This window comes from Schistocerca americana, chromosome 1 (assembly GCF_021461395.2).
Source record: "Schistocerca americana isolate TAMUIC-IGC-003095 chromosome 1, iqSchAmer2.1, whole genome shotgun sequence".
Taxonomy (NCBI): domain Eukaryota; kingdom Metazoa; phylum Arthropoda; class Insecta; order Orthoptera; family Acrididae; genus Schistocerca; species Schistocerca americana.
Window position 1 is genome coordinate 944,076,864 of NC_060119.1, and position 26,186 is coordinate 944,103,049.

General features: G+C 41.1%; 1 protein-coding gene across 1 annotated transcript in view; it reads right to left on the minus strand.

Annotated features, from left to right (window-relative positions):
• LOC124548166 (leukocyte surface antigen CD53-like) overlaps window positions 1-26,186 on the minus strand; it is a 141,864-nt gene that overhangs the window by 96,908 nt on the left and 18,770 nt on the right. The window contains exon 3 of the mRNA XM_047125159.1: window positions 16,826-16,993. Within this exon, the coding sequence (XP_046981115.1) occupies window positions 16,826-16,993 (168 nt within the window). The remainder of the gene's footprint in view (window positions 1-16,825; window positions 16,994-26,186) is intronic.

The following is a 26,186-nucleotide window of genomic DNA, read 5'->3' on the forward strand; positions in this document are numbered from 1 at the left end:
TCAGTAAGAAACATAAAGCACTTAACAATCTCACACGTTTGTTTCGTAACTTATCCAACTTCTGGATGTTAGAAGCCATCTCCTCCCCGAAGAGGTATTTGATGTGACTCTTGAAATTTTCCCGGCGTATCGAATATTCCACAAGATTTCGGGATTGCAGCCGGATCTCATCGACTTCTTTCCACGATATCTCGGCTGACAACCTTACAACATCTGAATTCCATCCACACAAACATTCAGTTTACGATGGAAGTTGAAAAGGATGGTTGCCTACCATTTCTGGAGTTCATGGTTGAACGGAGGGTGGATGGGTCATTGGGGCATTCTGTCTATCGAAAACCCACGCATACGGATCTGTACCTGCAGGCGTCAAGCTGTCATCACCCGTCACAAACTATGGGCGTCCTTCGAACGTTGGTGCATAGGGCACATGTTGTGTCTGATAAAGACAACCTTGCAGACGAATTAGAGCACTTGAAATCGGTATTTCAACATAATGGATATTCTGCACATCAGGTCAGTACTGCTTTAAGGAGGAAAAAACGTGACCACCCACAAGATCAAGGTTTTTTTTTTCTTTTTTTTTTTCCTTTATTGTAATGTTCAGCACCTCATACAAGGCGGGCTGGCAGCAGCTTAATACGCCGCTCTTCAGCCTTATGGGGTACAATAATATGAGATAGGTGACACAGAAAATATAAAAAATGGCGGGCAAAGAAAGTAGTCACAAAAAAACAAAAAACAAGAAGCCGTTCACGTTGGACGATAAAAACACTAACACTTGTTGACACGGCGCACAAAACACGGAGAACTGCGACGGCACATGTGAACAGTTGAGTTGTAACTGCACGAAACACAAAACGAAGCACACACACTAGACACTGATGGCGATGATCTCCGGCGCGCGAATGTTCACTATGCGTGTGCGAGTCCGGGGACCTGCCAAGAGAGGAGGAGGAGGAAGGGGAGTGGGAGAGGGGAGAGCAGAGATGCCACGGGCAGGGGAGAAAGGGGGGGAGGGAGGAAGGGGGAGGGGAAGCCCGGGGGGAAGAGTGGTGGAGGGAGGGGACGGGGGAAAAGGAAAGAGAAGGGGAGGGAAGGGAAGAGAAGGGAGTGAGGGAGGGTGCCTAGAGGAAAGGACACCGGAAGTACAAGATCAAGAGGATAAGGAGGTGTTTAAGTCCAGAGCATTTCTCCCATATGTCGGGAACATTTCATCGAAAGTAGGCAGAATTTTAAAGAAACATCGTGTGAAAGCAATCTTCCGGCCACCTACAAAGACTCGTGCTCTTCTGGTCTCAGCCAAGGATGATTTGGGAGTACGGAAGGCTGAAATTTACAAAATACCTTGCGAGTGGGGGAAAGCCTACATTTGTCAAACCACACGCACAGTACACGACCGCTGCGTTGAACATGAGCGCCACACTCGCCTTTTACAGCCCAGTAAGTCGGCCATAGCCGAACATTGTATTTCCACAGGACATACTATGGATTATTCGGCCACGAAAATCTTGGCCCCATCGAGATCCTTCTGGGATTCAGTTGTGAAGGAATCCGTGGAAATACGTTTAGCGGAAAATCTCATTAATCGTGATGGCGGCTTTTTATTGAATAAGGCCTGGGACCCGTTGATTTCTTTAATTTCAACCAAAAGAAAACTTTTTATGGCTTCTGACATGTCGAGCGACAAGTAATTTTAATTTCAATATTGAAATTTTGCATTTTATTGTTTTGGACACGTCTGCGTGCATGTTATTTCACGCATTCGTTTGCGCTCCATAGATGCAGTAATATTGTAGAGGGCCTTGCTACGGTAACTCGCGCATGCGCGCCTGCGGCACTTTTACGTATAAATAGAGCGACTTGCACTAGCAATCTATCCTTTCCCCCCCTTTTTTGTTTTCCCATCTTCTGTCCAGTTTCCCCCCACCTGCTCTCGACTGTGGTGTCACATTTCCAACTTTTTAGTGCAGTGTTCCAGTGACTATTCAGTGTTGTTTGTCTTTCTCGTGTTGCGAACAGAAACCATGCTGTCGCTCGGTGTGAATTTTATTTCCTTTGCGAACAGAATCCAGACTGTCGCCGTGTTTTTTTTAATTGTCTATTGTTTTCCCTGTCTACTTCGTACGTATTTTTATTAGCGTCATCCTCCCTGTGTTGTTGTTTTAAGTTCCACGATTTCTTTTCGCCTTGTTACTCTCTAAGTCTCCGATTTTATCGCCTGTTTTTTATTATTTGTTCTCTTGATCTTTGTCACAAAATCTGTCGGCTGAAGAGCGGCGTACTAAGCTGCTGCCAGCCCGCCCCCCTTCGGGGGGAATTGAAATTCAATAAATGAAAAAAAAAGTAGCAATCTCCAGTGTCAAACACTCGTCTGAAGCTGGCTGTAAGGTTGTCAGCCGAAATATCGTGTAAAGAAGTCGATGAGATCCGGCTGCAATCCCGAAATCTTGTGGGATATTCGATACGCCGGGAAAATGTCAAGAGTCAAGTGGAACATGTCTAGTAACGCTGTGATAACTTTGTTACTTCCTGGTATGACAGAGAATTATCTTGCAACATTCACTTGATATATTCGTGGTATACCAATCAAAGATTATGAATGAATTCCATTTTGGTGTGTCATCGGCATATCAAATATATGTTTACAGAAATGGGAGATTACTTTCAGACAGCAACTACAACTAATCTCTTTGTCTACATTGCGAATTATCTGTATCAACCATCACAAAGGCAATGAGCAGGCGATGAACACTTCAGCTGGTTGCTTGCTCCATGAAAATGTCGACGTACTATGAAGAGTAAGAGACAATATCTCTCAGTTTCAAACTGAAGCGACAGTAACATTTTATCTCCTCTATGACAGAGCTACAAACAGTAAAATCGAACTCACAATGACATCTTTTGAAATTTTGTCATCATAAGACGTCTTGTTACGTTCAGTAACCAATAGATCCAGAGGTATGAAACATAAAATACTGCCGAACTGCTACTGAAAACACACAAATCTGCTACTGAAATCGTAACACTGTTAAATGTGTTTCATTCGGCAACCACTCTCACAGCCACATTATCGTATTTACCTTGTAGTCCGGTATAGTTACTTGAGTATGATCATAAGACTTCACGTTTAACTGAGAGAACCATTTGTTTTATGGTATTATGATGAGACAGCAATTGTATTAGTTATTGAACGAAACAGGCACGAATATCAGAGAAACTATCAGCAGTATATTTCACCTCGTTGTCGAAAACTGTCTGATGATGTGGATATGGTTTCTCGATCTCATGCATGTAGTGACTCGCCGCTTCTGAGTTAAACCACCTTTAAAGCGCAATCACCAAAACAAAACAAACAGAAGGAAACTAAAGCCAACTTACTTGGTGGTTGGTCGTTAAGGGGAGAGATAGGCAAACACATGCGGGTGCCAGATTAGTAAACATGCGGTAGGTGTGTTTGTCAATCAAGCTCCATGGTGCTGTTTTCCAGGCGCCTTTGTTTCTCTGCACTTGCAAGGCGTCTCATTTGTTAGCGACAAATGTCAGCTGCGAAAGACACATCCCAGTGAAGCAGCTCGTAACAAAAAACACTTTCTTTCTGCCAAGAGTTGTATACCAATAACAAAACATTTTGTAGACGTATACAGGCCATCACTTGAGATAATGTTTATTACGACTTACCCATTTTTTCTCCTTATGAAGTTACCGTACGGTACTTCAAATCGCCATCAGGCTACACTGATTTAGGGTTACTGTGGCTTCCTTAAAAAAATTATGGCAAATGCCAGGATCAATCCCTTGAAAGAGCACAGACGACTTCCTTCCCCATCCTTGACAGTTCGAGATTCTACCTTGCATCATATCACGTTTTCAATGAAACTTTATAGCATAATGCTCCTTCATTTTTTTAACACCAATAAGACGGCTGAAGGCAATTGTTGCATGAAGGTTAATTGTTTGTCACACTTGCCAGTCACTGGATACTCCGTCATTGACCACAGCAGTAAATCGTAGAAACGACCTTCATCAGTGCCTGTTTGTCGTCCTGAATGTGCCGATTAATTTATCTCATAAGGATCTTACTTGAAACGATACAGCACTCACCCCATACAGGGCACAGGTGTTTCGAATTGCCTCGACTGCTTTAACGAAACACAAACAGAACACAGTGACACAAATGTTAGTCTTTACTCCGTTTTGGACACCGTTTTCTAATGCAAAAATGATGCTCCTCGTAACGACAAAAATGAGAAATATTCCAGTCGTTATGGTACGAGCTATAGTACGAACTTGAACAAAATAAAACCATAGTTAAACACGCTGAATAGTTGCTGAGGGGAATAGGAGAATAGGGGGCGTGCATAAAATATGATATGTAATGGAAACTGATTAAAAACTGCTGCTTAAATAATTAAAAAAGAAATTTTGAAAGGGTAATTGAAAGAAATTGGAAAGCACTCACATAGTGAGTGAACTTTAGCTGGCATTAATATCAACAGACCTTCAATATTTAATACATTATTAGATTAACATTCGTAAATTTACGTACATCCTTTTCTTGTTACCGCTATTGTGCTTGGAGATTGGTATGACTATACTGATTCCGTGTCGCCTCTCCTCTGCTCACTCAAATTCTTCTTTTGATGCAGGATTCTCGGCGCGTCGCGGAATAATGAACTAAATATGACTGTGCGAATAAACTTAGCTATCTTGACAACTTTCTGTAACACTTCTTAATGTAGAATTGGAATACACATTTTGTAACAATATTAACTCTGCTGAACTCGCAATACGTCCGCCCGTTATCACTTATTGAGACAAAAAAGGTGAATATATAAACATTCATCGTTGAAGAGCGTATCTCTACTTATTTTGTTTCTATGCCAATATTATCTACATATTTATAAAAAGAAAAGGAAAGAAAAGAAAAGAAAAAATCAAAATAATCTGATACATTACAAGGCTTACAGCAATATGCCATACAAAATCGCCACGGAGCACGCTGGAACACAGAAGTAGATCATATGCAACGTTACATTATGTTGTACTTGATAATTCTAGTCCGATGGAGATCATTGTCTGTACGCCTGATGTGTTGCGATCACTTGGGCGGACGCCAGTCTGTACTAAGCGTCGCTGGCTGATTGCGCTGAAATTTGTCTCACCATGACAGACTTCAATGAGTCCTTTCACAAACATGTTTCTGCAAGATTTTTCTACCAATGGCTGCTTAGAAAATGAACGAAATTGTCTCTGAATTTCTGTCAGACTGATGCTCTTAGCAAACAGACGGAATACGGCTGAAAAAAGAAAAGAAAAGGATGGGTTTGATATCACGACTTGGCTTTGGCAGTGCATGGCTTTCAACTACTAGACCATTCACAACAACTGCTCAAGTGGACGTCAGCACTTGTCGTACCATAGGGAATTTGATACTTGTCACCTGTTTGTGTGGGGTCAACGACTACGATATGAGCGTAGTTTTAACCCTCGGCAACTCAGAATTATTCATTGCATTACCTCTAGCCGATGTTCACATTTCGCTACTGGTAAAGAAGCAATAAATACAGGCTGAGCACAAAGTCTTGCCTTAATTATAACAATTCATTACAGAATAACCGCTTGACCTAATAATTTATATTTGATGCCGTTACAAAGGTTAGTGTTACTAGTTTTTTTTTAAGACCACTTACGTTAGTAAACCTCAACGTCTGCTCCCTTGGTAGCTCGGAGAATGCCGAGGCGGTATTCCAGTTCACGCCAGGTGTTTCGTAACATGTGCTCTGTTACAGTACCCACAGCAGCTTGTATCCTAGCCTTCAGTTCGTCGACATCAGCAACTGGTGTGACGAAGACTCTGTCCTTGATGTAGCCCCAGAAAAAAAGAAGTCAACGGGCGTAATGTCTGGAGAGCGGAGTGGCCAGGGTGTTGGACCATTCCTTCCAATCCACCGATCCGGAAATGTTTCATCCAGGAAATCACGCACTATGAAAGCCCCGGGGGGGGGGGGGGGGGGGGGAGTGCTCCATCTTGCTGGAAAATTATCCATGGTTGATATTCTTCTAACTGTGGGGCTTTGATAGTGCGTGATTTCCCGGATGAAACATTTCCTGATCGGTGGATTGGAAGGAACAGTCCAACACCCTGGCCACCCTGCTCTCGAGACATTGGGCCTGCAATACACTCAAATCTCGCCTCGTAGAACTAATTGTTGTCCTTACAAAGTCAGACAGCTCTCCATTTCCCTCTGCTCCTGAACCACTGTATCGTTTACAAGCCTTATGCTGTTGGCACCAGCTGTTCTGCAGACAGTTTTCAATAATCTATAACCTGTATCTGTCAATCCAGAATTCTGACTTCTTTGAGTGCATGAAAACAAATCAATGATCTATTGAATCCATTCCCAAAAATTATCATAGGCGACACACATTAACGAGCAGTCCCTCTACATTTCATTCTGCAACTCCTTCACTTCCGCTTCTGTGTTGCCTCATGGAGGGTTCATTCCGTAATGTCACTTTCAATGTCCACTGGTGATTTGTCACGATGACATTTTCTTGGTGGGTGAAAAGTATCCCACCTTCTACCAGATGCACGTGCAAGGAGCCGAACCCTCCACTGCTGTCGAGATGCAACAGTGCCAATAGTGTGATATTTTTCCCTGCCTTTTCCGTGAGTGGTGTTAGCTGAAGCAGGGAAGCCTCAGTCACTCTCCTCTCCTAAGTCTTAATGCATAAGGCTATGCACACACAATCTGTGCTGTCGCTGTCTGTCCCACCTTCTGCATTGAATTCCATTTTCTACCTACATCACTCTTTTTTGGGATTGCTGCTGACAACACCTGCAGTGCATCCAGCGCGCTCCAAAAGGAACAGACGACTGTAATCTGGGCAGGAAGTTGTAACTTTATGTCCACTGGTTAGATCATTTCAGTCACTTGATATGGTCCTTGATAGTGAATGGAGAATTTCTTCATCTTTCCCTCTGGGACGTACGTACTTGATAACATCACCCACTGATCTGTATGATATTGAGGTAACTTCACACTCTGTCATTCCATTCGTTCCTGTATTCGACGGCTTTTTATTAGCTATATGTACTTGCTTCCATACCTACAGCGAAGTTCTTGTGAAATTTCAAACTGATTCTGAATTCTTCCCTATTTTAGGATTGACTATCTTTAATAGTATTGGCATTTTCCAGCCATATAGTGCCTCATGTGGCCGGATCAAGCATTCTGCGGGCAGTAGGCTCATGTGCACTGGTCACCTGGCTGCCCGGCAGTGGGTCAGGTGTGTATCCCGCTGGCGTACAGGCCCTGGACCCAAGACCCATTAGAGACATCCAGAGACCAGGTTAATTCACACTGCAGGTGGCGCCCGCTTGGTGGCTCCTTCTCCAGCCCTGATATCATCAGATCTAACAGATAGCAGACGTAAACGAAGCTCACTCGTCCACATGGAACTGTCGGCTGGCGCATATCTTGGTGTCGATAGATAAGAGACTTCTAGGTCTGAACGGCATGTATTTATAGCGGCTCGGCCCAACTTTGTTGTGACTGGGCCCAGGAACCAAGGCAGCGCAGCATCAGTCCACGGCACGAGGTAATTCAGCGCGCCGCTTCAGCTGACTGGAGTCCTGCATCATGCCGCCTCAGAAATAGTCCGGCCCCAGCAGCAGGATTTCACAGGCTGCTATCCTGTCCACCCCACCACGGGTCATGAAGTCTGCACCCGACGAATAGTGCCGCAACATTAGATTTCGACAGTTTCTTTGAAAAGTATTCTGAAATAACTGAAGTTTCACAGCCGATATACACGTTCGAAATAACAGAGATACAGGTAATTTATTACCATATCTACGTCGTTCAGCGGTCAAGATTGGATAAGCTGCGTCAGTGTTACAACGTCAAGATCATACAAGCATTGTAATACAAAACAAATTACAGTAAGTATGAATAATAATACAGAACAAATTTGCGTAATTACTGAATGACATACAGAGTAAGAAATTTTTAACAAGTACATGTTAACTACATTTCGTATGGCAGTGCATTGTTTATGGAGTCCAATTTGCTGTTCCACTGTCAAAGAACTCATTTAATCTGTACAACGGTTTCTGGCGTAGGTTTTACGACACCTTTCCTCGAAACTGCACCATGTCCAAGGACTGCATTTTAGTTTTTAGATGGTGGAACGTTTTAATAACCACTGTTGGAAAACTGTCCCGTGTCATAGAGAGTTGACAACTTAGGATATCTGTGTCTTGTTTACCGTGCGTGTATAATTGGGGACACCATTCCTGTTGGTGAAAGTTTCATAACTGATTATTATTATTACAGGATTAACCAATACAAAGATTAATTAATAATAACATCTTGTTGTATTCGTGTTATCTTCCGCCAAACCTCTTCATCCAGCGCATTTTCCTGTTGATGCTACGATGTTCCATTACTCCATTTATGTGGCATTCTGATCATATGTTCATACCATTTTAATCATTTTCTTTCAATTCTATCTATCACTGTATCATTTGCCTTCATTCTAGCTCTTACTTCCTCATTAGTTTTTCTTTCGATTCTTGATATTCTGGCACTCCTACGCAAATAATCCATTTCCACAGCTATTAGTCTTCTTTTGAGATCCGCATTTAAGATCCAAAATTCTGATCCATGGCATAGCAATGATTCAACCATTATTTTACTTACTCTTTTCTTATTGCTGTTGGAAATATTCTTACCCCCCCCCCCCAAAAAAAGAATTCATTACACCCTAACACTTTTCTGTTTTCTATATTTTACTTCTGTATGGCCCAATCCATTTTTATCAATATGTGCCCCGAGATATTTAAATTTCTCTACTGTCTCATAATTGTTTTGTCATTGATGTGTACTTCAAATTTAGCATAACTATTCACCACCAGATACTCTGTTTTTGTTAGACTCATTTGCAGTCCCCATCTGTGGTATTCCTGATATAAACGTCATATCATGAACTCAAGGTCTTAATCATCTTATGCTATAATAGCTTCATCATCAGCAAAACTTAATGAAAATATCTGTACATCGTTGACAGTGATTTCCATTCCTCTGCAGCTGTACTTCCAGTTTCGGAGAGCCACTTCTACATATAAATTGAACAGAATGGGTGACACACTGGAACCTTGTCTCAAACCTTGAGTGACATTAATAGGTACTGATAACTTTGAACCTCGTTTAATCTGTGCCGCATTATCTCTGTACACTTCAATAATAATTTGTAAATGGTGATCATCCATACCTATATCTTTCATAGCTTCACACAGCTTAGATCTAGGGACTGTATCGTAATCTTTAGCTAAATCTACGAAGGCAATGTGTAGCTCCTTAGCTACTGCTATAACTTTCTCCATTAGTTATTGTAAAGTAAATGGGTTATCTGCACATAATCTGTTCTACCTAAACCGGCTCTGGTCTTCCACAATATAGTGGCCAACATTTTGTCTAATTTTTTCAAACATTATATTGCCAAATAAGCCTCTACAGCTGTTTGTGTCTTTTCTATTCTCTTTTTTGAAAATAGAAACCATATGTGACTCACCATTCTGAGGGAATTTCAATCCTTTTACAACAGTAGTTCATCAGGCCGGTTATTCGTTTCTTCAGATATCTTGTTCCAACCTTCAATACTTCAACAGGAATATTTCCTTTACCAAGTGATCGGCCATTCTTCATTTTAATTAATGCACAATTCACTACCTCTATTGTAATGTTTATATTTCGATCAGTTGCTTCCATATTCTCTTCATTCCCTTGCGTGTAATATGGCCTATCTTCAGTTAAAAGGTCTGCATAACGCTTTTTCCGTTCCTTTAAGGGAATTAGGTAGTCTACTGCTTTGTTTACTTGTGTTTTCTTCATATGGGTAATTGTCCTCCACACTTCTGCTGTTTCTGATCCACCTATTAAGACTCTCAATTTCAATACATTACCGTTCCAACATCTTGTTCTTTTATAATTTAATTCTGTTTCTTAATTCGTAATTTGTTGTCTGGTAGTTTTGCCTGTCCTGTAGTGATTTAATTGATATCCATTTTTTGTAGAGATTTTTCTTTTCCCTAATCAACATCTTGAGGTCATCAGATATCCATGGAGGATTCCGTTTACCTAGACTCTTACTCTCAGTCCCTAGTACCTCTAGAGAAATTTTTGTAAGTGCCTTTTTTGATATTTTCATTTCTACTTCAACATTGTCCCTCTCAAGGGACACTGCCTTATCGAAGGTACCTTTAGTACCAGGCGGGAGGGTTTAAATGCTCCAGCGAAGTTGAGGCCTATGCCGGCGGTAGCGTAGCTACTGGCAGGGTCACCCAAGCCAGACAGGCCACAACGGAGGAGCCAGACGAAATGTATACTACTATGGAAGGGGGATCTCTATAAGCATGGTGAAGCCAACTCTCCTAGGGGAGTAAACGCTTTTAACAAATCCTCGTCCTCCAAGTTGAGTGTTGGGTCAATGGGCCAGCACCTCATTATCCACAAAAAATTTCTACACGCTCGAGAATCTAAAGTGGAGCCTCGGAAATCGGTTAGAAAGTCTTTACGACAATTATTGGCAAGATTCATGATTTTCTTTCACATACAAGAGACAGCTGAAGACGTATTGACCGAAAATTGTCATCACTCCTAGAGGCATTGAGATGGATTTGCAGTGGTCCAGTTTCATGCTTGACGTTATGGTCTTTATTGCTCTTTTTTGTTTTAGTGGTAGAATTTCCTTGCAACCTGTAGAGTGACCTATAGAAACTGGCCATATGGCTTTGAAACCATCAGCAAATATTGATCAGTTGTCGAGTGCTTCAGTTTCCTCAGGAGGTATACGACTCGTGACAGTTTGTCACATACGTGTGCAGTGTGTTCTTGCCATGTGAGTTAACTATCCACCGTGAACCCCAGAAGATTCACAGTTCCTGCACATTTTAGGTATCCTTTGTCACTGAGGCAACAAACCAATTTTTGCTTTTATTCTCCATTTATTTTATTGTTGTTTGTAAGAAACCATTTCCTTAGAGCATTAAACAAAACCTGTACTTCTTTTTCATCCTTGCTGCCATGAATGCCTTTCGAGTTAGGTCATCTGCAAATTGCAAGTACTGTCCATGAGAGCTTAAATCATTTATAAATACTAGGGACAGGAAGGGACCCGTTACCGATCCCTATGGCATACTGTATACCAACTTCCATTCACATTATAGTGCTCCTTGACTGATAAAATCTGTCTTCTATTTTCCAAATAAGATTTGAGGATTTCCAGAACGGTGCTTCAACTCCATATTTTCTGAGCTTGTTTAGGAGTACCTTATGAGGAACGCAATCGGACTCATTATTAAAGTCGCAAAGTGTCGGTGCTGTGATTCTTTGTTCTCAAAACTATGCTTTATCCCAGGAACCAGATCTAGTGTTGCTGTCATTGTAGAGTTGCCTTTCTGGAAACCATGTTGTGCATCTGTGAAGAGTTCACTAATTTCAGAGTAATTTGATATTTGGTCTTCCATTGTAGTCTCAACGAGTTTAATGAAGACTAGAACGATTGAAATTGGTATGAAGCTTGCTACCATGGCTGGGTCACCCTTTTTATAAACTGGTACTGTCTGTGCAAGTTTAAGAAAGTCTGGAAATACACCAGCAGTAAAACATTTATTAATTACCACAGTTAATTGCTCAGCAAATTCATAGACAATTTTCTTGAGCACATTAGTAGTCATCCCGTATACATCCTGACTATTGGAAGGTTTATATTGTTTTACAATCTTTATTACATCCTTTTTAGTAATTCCCTCCAGTTCATCATTTTGCATCTTTTGTTATTTATTACTGCAACTGCAGGGTGTATATTGAGGTCTGAGATTGTACTTACAGTGTTTCCCACAAGCCAGTAAAACAACTGTTAGAGTAATCTGGGCTACAAAAGCCTGAGAGAGAGATGGTTTTCATCCCATGCTAATCGATCAGGTCCCAGGCTGCCTTGCACGAGTAGTGAACTTCTTCAATGAAACTATCATTGCTTTCCTTTTTGGCTTCTTCTACTTCCTTTCGGTAACATCTTTTTGCTTGTAAATATCTGCTGTAGAACACGTCCTTTGCTCTGGGATCTGTTGCTGTTTTGTAGTGATCGTGTAATAAAAGTACGAAGTATTTTAATGTTTCAATTAATTACTATACCACGTTTTTTCTTTCACATGGGGGATATGTTGCGACATGCTCTTAGGACATTTTTTGGTCTTCTGTGAACAGATATAATTAAATTTATCTTTGATGGTCTGGAAAAACTCTTTAAATACGTTAGTCGCTGCCATTCCTGCAATCCAGGCTTCCACTTTCCTGCAGATACTGCTGTCTGAAAAGCATTGAATGTTTCCTTATTTATGATTCTTTTTGTGAATAGATAACTAGAATGCCATGTAACAGTTGGTTGATATTTATCTCTTTTGTGTTCAGTTCGAGAACTAATGCACTGCCGTCAGATATCATTGGTTCAACTAGTCATCTCACAGTCCCAAGTATTTAGATTTGTGATCACAGTGTCAAGGCAGCCATCATCTCTGTTTGGTAGATATTCTGCTACCAACAGCCCATAACTGCTTACTAGGTACATACATTTTCTCTCTTTAGTGCTCTCTGCGTCAGAGCATCGTTGAAATCATGACACAATGCAATTTTACATTTCAAGTGCATTGAGTAGCACAGCCAAGAGTCCATTTAGAAGAGAAAATTTTCAAAGTTGCCGTTTGGAGAAAGGTTTAGTGTGACAACAATTATATTTATTAAGATCATGTAAGTCCAAAGCAGCTAGCACTAAATCTAGGCCCACAGAATAGCTTTTTAAATCAATTTCTTTAACACTGAATTTTCTGCTGGCATGTATAGACACACCACAAAGGAAGCAGTTGTTCTGTACCATGCACTTACCGAGTTTAAGGTCTCAATACAGCTGTAGTACTTAGCTTCCTGTTATGTTAACCAGTGTTCACATAGAAACACACATTGGGCTTCACTTTTTCGGTAAAGAATGCCAGCACATCAAGACTTAAGACTTTGCACACTGGCACTACTTATAACTACAGGAGTGACATTTTGGGTTGTGTGGGATCCGTTTTCACTTAGTTGCTCGTGGTACCTGTTTATCATAGAGGAGCCTGTTTTGCAAGGATACTGGACATTCTGCGGGATAAAAAAATCATAATATTTTTGGGCCATATAGTGCTATTCATCGCTTTATCTTTTAGCTCAAAGTGAACAATAACTTCGAAACTCTTATTACGTCCCTTAGTTTCACATTTCTCAGCTGCAAAGCTGCTATGCTTAGGATACGTCTTTTGCAGGAATCTAATGACATCTTCTACAGTTGTACTACATCTGACTCTGCTCAGATGAAACCAAGCCCTTTTCTCACCACACAGTATTCCTTGTTCTTCTCTTGTGCCAAATATTGTTTTAATCATGATTTTAGTTTTGGAACTTCCAGATGAAACAGAATTCTGTGATGGTGAGCTTGCATTCTGTTTGGCACTTTGTAGTGCATTTTTGTACGAATGCTTATGTTCTTCAGCCATAGTTGAAACACTGACCAAATGTGCATTTCTTCTCATTTTCCTTGTGCACTTCTTGAACTGGTACCTCTGCATTTTTGGCGAATTTTCATATGTGAGATTTACAGGATTGTTAGGATTATTTAGATCGGAACACTGGTTTGTTCCGTCTCATTAGATGATTTGCTATTTACATTTGGAATGTGTGTCACTGTAGTGGCATGTTTTTACTTACTTGACACATGATTCGTACGTATTAAGTCACTGTACACATTTGATTCAACGATGTTGGTTTGTTTAATATTTACATTAGAGCTACATCCTTTATAGCTTTTTGTTGTTGAGTAACAGTAGAGATAACGTGAAGTATGCATCAAGCTGCTGTTTTCTGTTTGTTGTTGTTTTATAAGTCCGATGCAGAGCACTTCATTTGTTTACTGTTTAAACTTCGTTTGCGTGAGTTCGTGTCGTTGTTTTGCTGAGCAATTTCTGTTCTTCGTTTCGTAGAACTAATTTGCACAGAGTCCACGCTATGTTCATTGATTTCTTCTCTGAGATTTTCTATGCACCTTGAAGACAGGAATAAGTATTTTTCTAGTCTTTCATTTCAACTGAGAATTGTGTTTAATTTTGTGATTATTTCTGAGTTGTCGTTTGATACTTTATCTGTTAACTTTACTAGACTTTGTACTAACTCCAGTTAAGTTGATACGATTGTTCACACTATTCGCTGTTTTTTTAGGTTTCTGTGTTTCTTTTTCTCCGAAAAGTTCGATGCCTAAACTGTTCTCGTACGCTTCACAATGAAACTTGTTTCGCTCTTCACAGCACGAACCTCAGTGTTTCTTAGGCCTACACAATCACTCTGGAATGACTCGACACCACAATCCACACGTTATAACTATTCCCGTGCTTTTAACTGCTTTTTTGTGCTTTACACATGATTTATTATTGTCACCTGCCGCCAGTTTGTTTCATCCGAATGAGAAGGTTCTAATTAATACAAATAAATGAAAACATTTGTACACATTCATCGATAATTTATTAGATACTTCCGAGATTGTGATCTATGATTAAAATGCAGTCTTTTTATCTATGTGAACCACGCTCTGTTTCCATTCTATATTGGCATTTTTTGTAGTAATTTTCGTTTTTGTATGTGTTTAGCCATTGGATCCCATGTCGACCCGATTCATTCAGCCTATTATAAACACAATTTCCTTATAAATAAAACTAGTAATCTTTGAGGGTACTTCAATATTATTTTAATCAAACTGGAAATTGGCCTTCAGCGTCATTGGAAATAGCAGAAATATTCAACTGACTCATCAGACACATGGTTATCCCGATGTAGAGGTTGTTTGATGCCTTAGGGATACCGTTACACGCCACCATAATAAAAGAAGCCGCCTCAAATAAAGGTGGGCGATCGTGCACAATTGTGGAGAGTGTTCGATTAGACCAGCTTGTGGTGGAGTCATTCCGATGGGTCTATTCCATTAAACAGCGCGATGGAAATAATGACAATGCCATGTGGAAACGGAGCAATGTTGCGTCTTACTTATGTGATGAACGATAATAAACAACGTTAGGCAAAGTTGTAGGTGGCTTTTCAAACGTTTCAAAATAACTTCAAACGTTATATCGAGCCAAGGAACTGCAACTTTTGACTAACCAGTGAACACAAGATGAGCATAATTAAATCCATGGTGGTTGTGGATTTCGAAAACTATTCGGAGATTGACTTTTATAAACGAAACGAAGTATAGGTAGATCTCACTCTTTATCTCAGTCGTTTAACTTAAGTCATGGATCCTCTGTCACATAAAATCCTGTACACTCCTCATCGAGTAAAACACAAGTGATTTGTGGCGCTCCCCAAGGTAGTGTTATACGCCCTTTGCTGTTCCTTATCTGTATAAACATTTGGGAGACAATCTGGGCAGCCGTCTTAGGTTTTTTGCAGATGCCGCTGTCGTTTATCGACTAATAAAGTCGTCAGAAGATCAAAACAAATTGCAAAACGGTTTAGAAAAGGTATCTGAATGGTGCGAAAATTGGCAATTGACGCTAAATAACGAAAAGTGTGAGGTCATCCACATGAGTGCTAAGAGGAATTCGTTAAACTTCGGTTTCAGGATAAATCAGTCTAATCTAAAAGCCGTAAATTCAGCTAAATACCTAGGTATTACAATTACGAACAACTTAAATTGGAAGGAACACATAAAAAATGTTGTGGGGAAGGCTAACCAAATACTGCTTTTATTGGCAAGACACTTAGAAAATGTAACCGACCTATTAAGGAGACTGCCTACACTGCGCTTGTCCGTTCTCTTATAGAATATTGCTGCGCGATGTGGGGTCCTTACCAGATAGGACTGACGGAGTACACCGAAAAAGTTCAAAGAAGGGCAGCACGTTTTGTATTATCGTGAAATATGGGAGAGAGTGTCACAGAAATGATACAGGATTTGGGCTGGGCATCATTAAAAGAAAGCTGTTTTTCGTTTCTCACGAAATTCCAATCACCAACTTTCTCCTCCGAATGCGAAAATATTTTGTTGATACAGACCTACATAGGAAGAAACGATCACAACGATAAAATAAGGGAAATCAGGGCTCGTACGGAAAGATATATAGGTGTTCGTTCTTTTCGCGCGCTATACGAGATTGGAATAACAGAGAATTGTGAAGGTGGTTCGATGAACCCTCTGCCAGGCACTTAAATGTGATTTGCAGAGTATCCGTGTACATGTAGATGAATGATCTCTGATAGTCTCCCTAATTTTCTCTCATTCAGGACGCAAATGAAGTAACAGGCACATGCGATTTTTTTCTTTTTTTTCGTTTTCGTTAAGAGTGTAAGGTGAATATCACAAATTTAACTCATATGACTAGTGTCACCCACAGGTTTCCTAAAATCAATATGCACGTCGTCTTTGAGCTAATCAGTGACAGAAAGAGTAAGTTTTGTACTTGTAATCTTCATTCTCTTCAACTGAAAATATAATATAATGTGAACTGAGCTCTTTACATAAATCAACATTTGTTTCTTATGATCTATAATTGGAAAACTATCTCAACAACGGAAGTAGCATTTGAACTGAAAATAGAGATATCAAATAACGACAGCAGGGAGCTGCACTGTCATGTTACGTAAAGTTGCTGCTGGAAGCAATTACCAGGGGACATTCTACATGGCTCTTCCAGTTCAACGAATCGGTTTTAATCTTATAATATTAGTTGTTCATATATTACCTTTTTCTGAACTGTATCCATAACGCCTTGGCTGATACTGTCAGTATAGTAAGTGATTGTAAAATCGTACATTGTTGTATGAAGAACGAAGTTTCTGTCACCATAAAGAATAGCCATTACAGCAACAGGTGTTTGCAGAAGAAGTATAGTCAACAGGAACACAGCGTACTGCAACGGAAATATGAAATGTAATTAGTTAATTTCCAGAAATGACGCTAATTTTCAAATTTTATGATAAAATTTATCACTACGATACCTACCCAAATGATAATAGACAATGCTGCATTTCGTCAGTGTTTATACATTGTCCAGTCACATTAATGGGACGATCTGTCAAAAACTTTAATAACGACGTTTTTCCAGAGAGGGCCGCTGCGAGACATGTAGGAGGATAGTCAACGAGTTCCTGGGAGGACCGACATGGATGTGGAGCCATGCAAACTCCAGTGCCGTGGGCCACTGCGCTAGGTTTCTCGGTTGAGTGGTTGAGGATCCATGGTGTGAAACACCCGATCATGGTGGTCTCATAGATTCCCGATTGGGTTTAAATCTGGGAGTCTGGTGGCCAGAGGAGTACGGTAAACTCTTCTGGTGCTCTTTCGAACCATGCACGTACACTGCGAACAGTGTGAGATGTCACATTGTCCTGTTATTAGATGCCACTTCAGGAAAAACAAATTGGATGTAGGGATGGAATTGGTCCCCAAAGATAGATGCATAATTGTATTGATCCACCATACCTTCCAGAATGACGAAATCGCCAAGGGGGCGCCTTCCATTCTGAACCCTTCCAACGACTGCTGCAGGATATTTGCTTTCAGATGTTTCACGCTGTACCCACAAACGGCCATCTGTCCAACGCAGCAAAAACGTGATTCACCTGAAAAAGCCGCTTGTTGCCATTCGATGGACATCTGGTTGCAGTATTGCTGTGCAAATTCCAACATTCGTCGCCAATGTACAGCAGTCAGCATGGGTGCATGAACCAGGCGCTTGTTGCTGAGGCCCATGCGCATCATCATTCACTGAACAGTCGTTGAGGAGATACTGTCGGTAGCCTCTTGGTTCATCTGCATGGTCATTTGTTCAACAGTTGCATGTCTATTTGCCCGTACACATCTCCACGGTTGTCGTTCACCGCTGTCATATGTGGTGTGTGTGCACCACGGCTGCCTTGGAGTCAGTTTTTGATAGCGCTATTTTGCTATACGCAATATACTTTACCACGCCAGCACGAGAGCAGTTTACAAACATAGCCGTTTCAGAAATGCTTCCACTCTTGGCCCGAAAGCCAATGATCGTGTCCTTTTGGACATTAGATAAAACCCTCCATTTACGCCTAACAACAATGATTGCACTGTTTTCCGCGTTCCCCCTCACTCCCCCCTACACCACTCACCCCAGCCCCTCCAACACGCTTTACACACCCTCCACAGCTAGTGGTGTCGCCTGCTGCCTGTGAGTGGCCATTGTACGTTGACGTCGAACATAGGTGGTATTCACATTAATGTGACTGGACTGTGTACACATATAACGGTGAAAGAAAGAATGGATTTTATCAATAATGGTGTTTTGGTTTAGAAACCTCTTTAGGGTCGATGCTGAATTACTCTTACCATTGAAAAAAAATCATACATGTTACTCTCGGATGATAACTTACATCATTCCAGATAGGAAAGAAAAAATATTAATCTGATGTTACACAGCAAATTGCAGGAGCATCCATGCTGAGATCCCTGAAATAGTCTCGCTTGTTAAAGGCAATAACGCCCCCATAGTATCAAAAACAGAAAAATGGCTGAAACAGATAGCGAATAGAAACGAATCCCTAAATTGAGACTGAAATAAGTATTGCTAGGATAGTCCTGATGCCAACAGTGGCGGCAAATTTATTGCTAAAATTCTCGCTATATATAGTGAGATTAACAGTCATGTGAAATAACCTGGGTGAAGGTACACATCAAAGATGAGTCAGACATAGTAACTGGATGTGCGAATGTAGACCTTCCCGGTGAATATTACTTATGAAAAGCTTTCCAATTTCCAACCTTGATAATCTCAGTCAGTTGGAAACCCAAGAGTTTTTCATCCATGGTAATTTGATTTTTTTATCGATCAGTTGGCTCAGTAACCATAGTGGCAGGGCGCTTCAGAGAATAAATTCACTGATCATGCTGTTGTAAAGGGGGAACACTTCATTGGCTAGGTTCACAAAGGGGAAGGTAAGAGATTAAAACTTGTGGTAGAGACATGGATTATGCGTGAGATTCTCCTCAATGCATTATCTGAAAATTACCTCGGGATAACTCGTTAGAACAATGCCTTAGATTTCCTAGTAACTACAGATCCTAATTTCGGATCAGTTAACACAGAGGATGGCATAAGCGATCATAAGACTGCTGTAACGTCAAGGATGTGTTGAGAAATATAGGAAAATGTTTCTCCTCAGCAAGAGTGACAGGAAACAAACAGGAGTCTCTGAATAGTTGACACGCAAATATTCAGCTTTGAGGGGGGAGATATTGAGCACAAATGGATAAAATTCTAAAGAATTGTACAGTAAGCCTTAGAATCGTAACTATCGAGCAAGATTATAAGGGGTAGAAAAGATCCATCGTGACTCAGTAGACTTGTTAGAAAGTTGCTACGAAAACAGAGAGAGTTTCATCGCAGATTTAAGGAAAAAGCAAGTTTAGTTGACAAATAAAAGCTGAACGAATCCGAAATGGGTATACAGGGAGCAATATGAAAAACATTTATTGAATTTGGAAGCAATATTTTGTCACTCGAACTGGCTACATAAAAATCCAGAGAAGTTTTGGTCCTACGTAAATTCATACTGACACCGAAACGGAAGACGAAAGAGAAAAGTCCGAAATAATGAATTTAGTCTTCCGGAATTGTTTCACCACGGAGAATCCAATACGGTTCCTGCGCTTAATCATAGCATGATCGCCGAAAGGACTAGCTTTGAGATAAGTGATGGCGGAATAGAAAATCAACTAAAATTGCCTTAGTGGACAGATGTCTCGTCCAAAAGAAATATTTGTGAGACTGTAAACCTTCCAGCAGTAGTTTATCATAGGTCGGTGAAGTAACGAGGGGTACCAAGCGATTGGAAAAAGGCACAGGCTCACAAAAGATCAATGAAAATAATTGCATTCATATTACTTGCAATGAAAGCTTGGTAAGTATTTCAAAATTACTGTTTACCGATAGTGTAGGTTCATGGCCACCACGTATCAAACTGATAATACTTTTCACCTGTTAAGTGGCACAGCACAATTATCCTTTTTCATTACACACTAAGGTAAAAAGTACACATTAGTGTTCCACTGTTTGTTGCCATTATACTCAAGCAGAAAGCAGATTAACTAATGGCTGGTTACTTTCTGGTACATGTTAGAGTTTTTCGTATCCTATTACTCAACAAATTTCGAAAGCTTAACTTAGCAGTGTTTTTACCATTTGATATACATTTTGCTGAAATTACTTTCGCGTAATTCAGGGTGGTGACTGCCTTCAGTTTGCGTGAGCACATCGTTTACTTTTTGACCACATACCTTTTGTTTGACTCTCGCTCCCGAAAGTTGGTATCCTTTCAACACTTAATCCCTTGGGTGTTGAAGTACAGTTCGATAACCTTTGCCATTAGCATATACGACCACGGTCATTTAAAAACCCTGAAAAGGGGTTGTATTTTGGGGTAGAATTTCCGGTATTAGTATCACCCAATAGTGTTACACCTCTGTGTCGTCACCTCTCAGAGGTCTTTAACATTGGTACAAATATCTTGCGATCCAGAGTGCAGCACTATCAACCATCGAAAATGTGCATCACAGATAGGTCACTCCTGTTTCCATTTATCACAAAGTCTGTTTTAACTGTGACTGTACTGCCTTAGCGACTTGTGCTCTGTATTTGAAAGTAACAAGAAGTGTTAGATCATCGTAACTTTGATACATGCTATGATTCTTGGATTTAAATATTTATTGTACAATATAGAGAATGTTCGCAACTAGAGCAAAGGCTAGGGAAGGCAAAGCACACTTGGTTATACCTAATCTATATAGTTCCCTGATTTTTATTATTAACTTTCGTTTGATAACACATCTAATGAGCGATTTGAAACCAAATGCCGCCCATGACCAATAGATATCAATCACATCTATTTCGTTTATACTTTACTTAAATCAGAAGTAGAACAGGAAAACAAATTTTTACTGCTTTAGAGATAATAATATACGATTTACTCCTTTGTTCCTACTGTAGCACCTAAAGATGGCCACTACAGGCTGGCTCTGGCTTCGGTTGTCTCAGAGTTTGATTGTGTCTCAAATAAAAGGAAGTTCACAATCAATAATTAATATGTTTCTGGAATCTTTCACGTTTTCGGAACAGGAATGTTGAACCTATTAATTGTAATCAACCGCTTCACCCGACCCTATAAAGTAGAAGCTAATAATCCCAGTTATACTTGAGAGAATTCAAAACATCACTGTATGAACTTTTTGTAATGGAAACTGAAGACGCAGAAACTGATGGAAAACTGTACCGGTATGTAAGAAATTATAATGAGAGTGATAAGACTTCCACAATGCGGTCTCAGCTTCAATACAGAACCAATAAAACAAAAATTAAAATAAACATAGCCTAACATAGAACACAGATTGAAGGTAAAAGTGATATTCACAACTGATAACGCTTCCAATAAACAGACCTGCAGAGAATGATTGTAAAATAGTCAGTTGCAACATAAAAAACAGGAAATAGCTTTCAGAGCCTCCGTTCATACGTTGAATACTTATTGCAACAACGACAAAACAGTTTCATAGGTCAGTATTTTAGAGATTATGGCAGACTTATTGGATAAAAGAAGTGGGATTTGATAATGAGAGCCTCTTTATAATAAGATGATACATTCAGAAGGAATGTAGACAGTATCAATAAAATGTGGACAATATCTATAAAATTCAGTTATGAAATGCATAAACTGTAATGTCATTCTTGATGCAAAATATTTTTATGAAAAGTTACTGTCATGCTTTGGTTTTTTGAATTTTTTAAAATAAAGTTACGGTCCAGTTTTCATTTTTAAAGGAATTAATATATAATGAGGATGTTTATTTTTATCGTAGCCTCAAAGGAGCACTTTGCAAATAATGGAAATTTTAACAATCATCAATTGGTCTTAACTCTTCTTGAGTTCCAACACATTCACTTCGTTCCCTGTTTTAAGATCCATTAACGTCTTGTTTGAATAGATGCTAGGAGCGTTCAGGAGAGAAGATGAGTTCTTTTACTTAATTAATTAATATTAACATATTATTTTTTGACATTGACATATCAGGATGCAAAAATTTTCAGATTTCCTGGCTTACTTGTCTGTATTTCAGTATATCATTTTTATGATTCTCTATCACGATGCATGTTTTCTTAATGGGGGTAAAAAGGTGGAATAACATTTTTATATCATTTTTAAAGTAATATTTTTGGCTCTGCTTGAGTATTTTACGCCATAAAAAGGCACAGTTTACTTTGTTATGAAGAAAATATTTTATATTTGTGGCTTCCTTTTGTGATTTGATCTCTTTTGATCTAATGAAATTTATAGAGAATGGAATTTTTAGAAATATTTAACGATGCTTCTTTCCACATCGAAGTCACTACCAGCTTTAAAATTATTTTTAGGCAAATCTGAAATGTGGTCCTTACTGAGTCATCTGTCAGCAGGTGACATATAGCATGACATGATACAATTTGATTTAAGATTTCCTGATTGTCAGCAATAAGAATTTTGTTCTAGTAAGGGCACATAGCGGCAGAAACATCATTCGCAACTGATTTATAATTAATAATTAAGTAAAGCACTTAGAGCATATTAAAAGAGATAAATACCCTGAATACATAAATTCAAAGTTGAGTGAAAGGTGTCACAAAATCCTTTATGAACTGTAACACAATAAAGCATTCGTATTAAACATACACTCATCAGCGAGAACATTATGACTACCGACCTATTATCGATATAAACCCGCCCAAGCGATAGCAGCGTCACCTGACGAGGAATGACTCCTAGTCAGTCACACGCACGGTGAGCGTGCAGTATCAGTGAGCGTGCAGCCTGTGTGTAGAATGGAGAACGGACATGATCTATCTGACTTTCACCAAGGGCAGACTGTGATGGCCCGGGGTCTCGGCACGAGTATTTCGGAAACTGCACGACTTGTCGAGTGTTCGAGGAGTGCCATGGTGAGTGTCTTTAACATGTGGTGAAACCATGTCCAGACGTCATGGAGTCTGGCAGCCACTCCTCATTAGAGCAAATACCACAGGATGGGTATACTGGTAAAACAGGACAGACGACGAACTGTGGTGAAACTAACACCAGACTTTAATGCCAGTCAGAGTACAGGTGTGTCTGAACACACAGAGCACTGAACATTCCTAACGATTGGCCTCCGCAGACAACAACCCATGAATGTGGCAATGTTAACACAACAATATTGGCAATTACGACTGAAAAGGGCACGTGACTGTTGTCACTGGACGTTGGCGCAGTGTCAGAGCGTTGCATAACCTGATAAAGCCCAATACCTTCTTCGTTATGCCGATGGGAGGGCGTGGACCCGTCGTCTTCCAGAGGAATAGCTCCTTGACAGTTGTACACCGGGATGGAGACAAGCTAGCAGCGGCCCCATTGTCCTCTGGGAAACACTCACGTGGGCATCCATGGGTCTAGTGGTGATCGTGCAAGGCACCATGACAGTCATGGAGTATTGTCCATTGGTTGCAGACCACATGCTCCCTTTCATGACGATCATGTTTCCTGACGGCATGACATTTTTCGACAAGATAATGCACCATGTCACAAGGCCAGGAGTGTGGCAAAATGGTTTGAGGAAAAGAGAGACGAGTTTCAGTTGATGTGCTGGCTCCCCAACTCGCCAGATCTGAACCCAATTGAACACATCCGGGGTGTGATTGAACGTGGCATCAGGGCTCATCAACTCCCACCCCCTCCCCGGAATTTACTGGAATTAGGTGACTTCTGTATAGAGGTGTGTAGGAATCTAATTCAGGAACCTACCAAAACCTCATTGCTTCCACGCCACCACGCGTCGCCGTGGCAAAGATGGATATACTGGCTATTAGGTAGGTGGTCATAATGTTCTGGCTGATCAGTTTATTTATGTGTTCGTCTGAATATGGATTTGTGTTATTGTGCAATATACACTTCTGGAAATGGAAAAAAGAACACATTGACACCGGTGTGTCAGACTCACCATACTTGCTCCGGACACTGCGAGAGGGCTGTACAAGCAATGATCACACGCACGGCACAGCGGACACACCAGCAAGCGCGGTGTTGGCCGTCGAATGGTGCTAGCTGCGCAGCATTTGTGCATCGCCGCCGTCAGTGTCAGCCAGTTTGCCGTGGCATACGGAGCTCCATCGCAGTCTTTAACACTGGTAGCATGCCGCGACAGCGTGGACGTGAACCGTATGTGCAGTTGACGGACTTTGAGCGAGGGCGTATAGTGGGCATGCGGGAGGCCGGGTGGACGTACCGCCGAATTGCTCAACACGTGGGGCGTGAGGTCTCCACAGTACATCGATGTTGTCGCCAGTGGTCGGCGGAAGGTGCACGTGCCCGTCGACCTGGGACCGGACCGCAGCGACGCACGGATGCACGCCAAGACCGTAGGATCCTACGCAGTGCCGTAGGGGACCGCACCGCCACTTCCCAGCAAATTAGGAACACTGTTGCTCATGGGGTATCGGCGAGGACCATTCGCAACCGTCTCCATGAAGCTGGGCTACGGTCCCGCACACCGTTAGGCCGTCTTCCGCTCACGCCCCAACATCGTGCAGCCCGCCTCCAGTGGTGTCGCGACAGGCGTGAATGGAGGGACGAATGGAGACGTGTCGTCTTCAGCGATGAGAGTCGATTCTGCCTTGGTGCCAATGATGGTCGTATGCGTGTTTGGCGCCGTGCAGGTGAGCGCCACAATCAGGACTGCATACGACCGAGGCACACAGGGCCAACACCCGGCATCATGGTGTGGGGAGCGATCTCCTACACTGGCCGTACACCACTGGTGATCGTCGAGGGGACACTGAATAGTACACGGTACATCCAAACCGTCATCGAACCCATCGTTCTACCATTCCTAGACCGGCAAGGGGACTTGCTGTTCCAACAGGACAATGCACGTCCGCATGTATCCCGTGCCACCCAACGTGCTCTAGAAGGTGTAAGTCAACTACCCTGGCCAGCAAGATCTCCGGATCTGTCCCCCATTGAGCATGTTTGGGACTGGATGAAGCGTCGTCTCACGCGGTCTGCACGTCCAGCACGAACGCTGGTCCAACTGAGGCGCCAGGTGGAAATGGCATGGCAAGCCGTTCCACAGGACTACATCCAGCATCTCTACGATCGTCTCCATGGGAGAATAGCAGCCTGCATTGCTGCGAAAGGTGGATATACACTGTACTAGTGCCGACATTGTGCATGCTCTGTTGCCTGTGTCTATGTGCCTGTGGTTCTGTCAGAGTGATCATGTGATGTATCTGACCCCAGGAATGTGTCAATAAAGTTTCCCCTTCCTGGGACAATGAATTCACGGTGTTCTTATTTCAATTTCCAGGAGTGTATTTCAGAAACAGGTGCATTCAATCATCAAAATTATGCCGATGTATAAAAGAGCAGACTCTGTTTAAGTATAATTATCATGCTTAAATTTTACTAGCTTTAAGAAATGTGTAACACAGACCATTGACTGAATTAGCGTGTAATTCTGGGAAATACAAGCCGGAGTCAGAAGATTAAATTTTTCTAGGCATCTGTTCTAGGCGTTAAAATGTTTAGTTAAGGGCTACAGTAACACGATATTTTCTGTGACTTGGGGAACAAATAAACATGTGTAACAGATATTTTAAGTTAACGAATGTTATTTACACGTACACTTGGGAATAATTAAAATGATGGGAGAAATGCTATACTGCAGTATTTGTTATTTGATTTTTGTTGTTAATCTTTCGCAAATTAAGGACGTGTATACTACAATTGGAATGATTTTGTGCTGACTCTGTAAATTAAGATAAGCGACATACAAATGAAATGTGTTATACCATACGTACAATCTGCAAAAGCATTAAAGGATTATTTTTTTTGGAACCACTTCATTTTCCACAATTGCGACACAGAAATTTGAAATTTGACTCAAAGGCGCCTACAAGCTTCTTCTGTAGTGGTGCAAACGCATGGCGCGCTGCGACATCGCCTTCGGCCTCGGCTTCGCCTCAAACAGCAAGGTGACGACACGTGCGGAAAAAAGACCAGCGCTCAGAGGTTCAT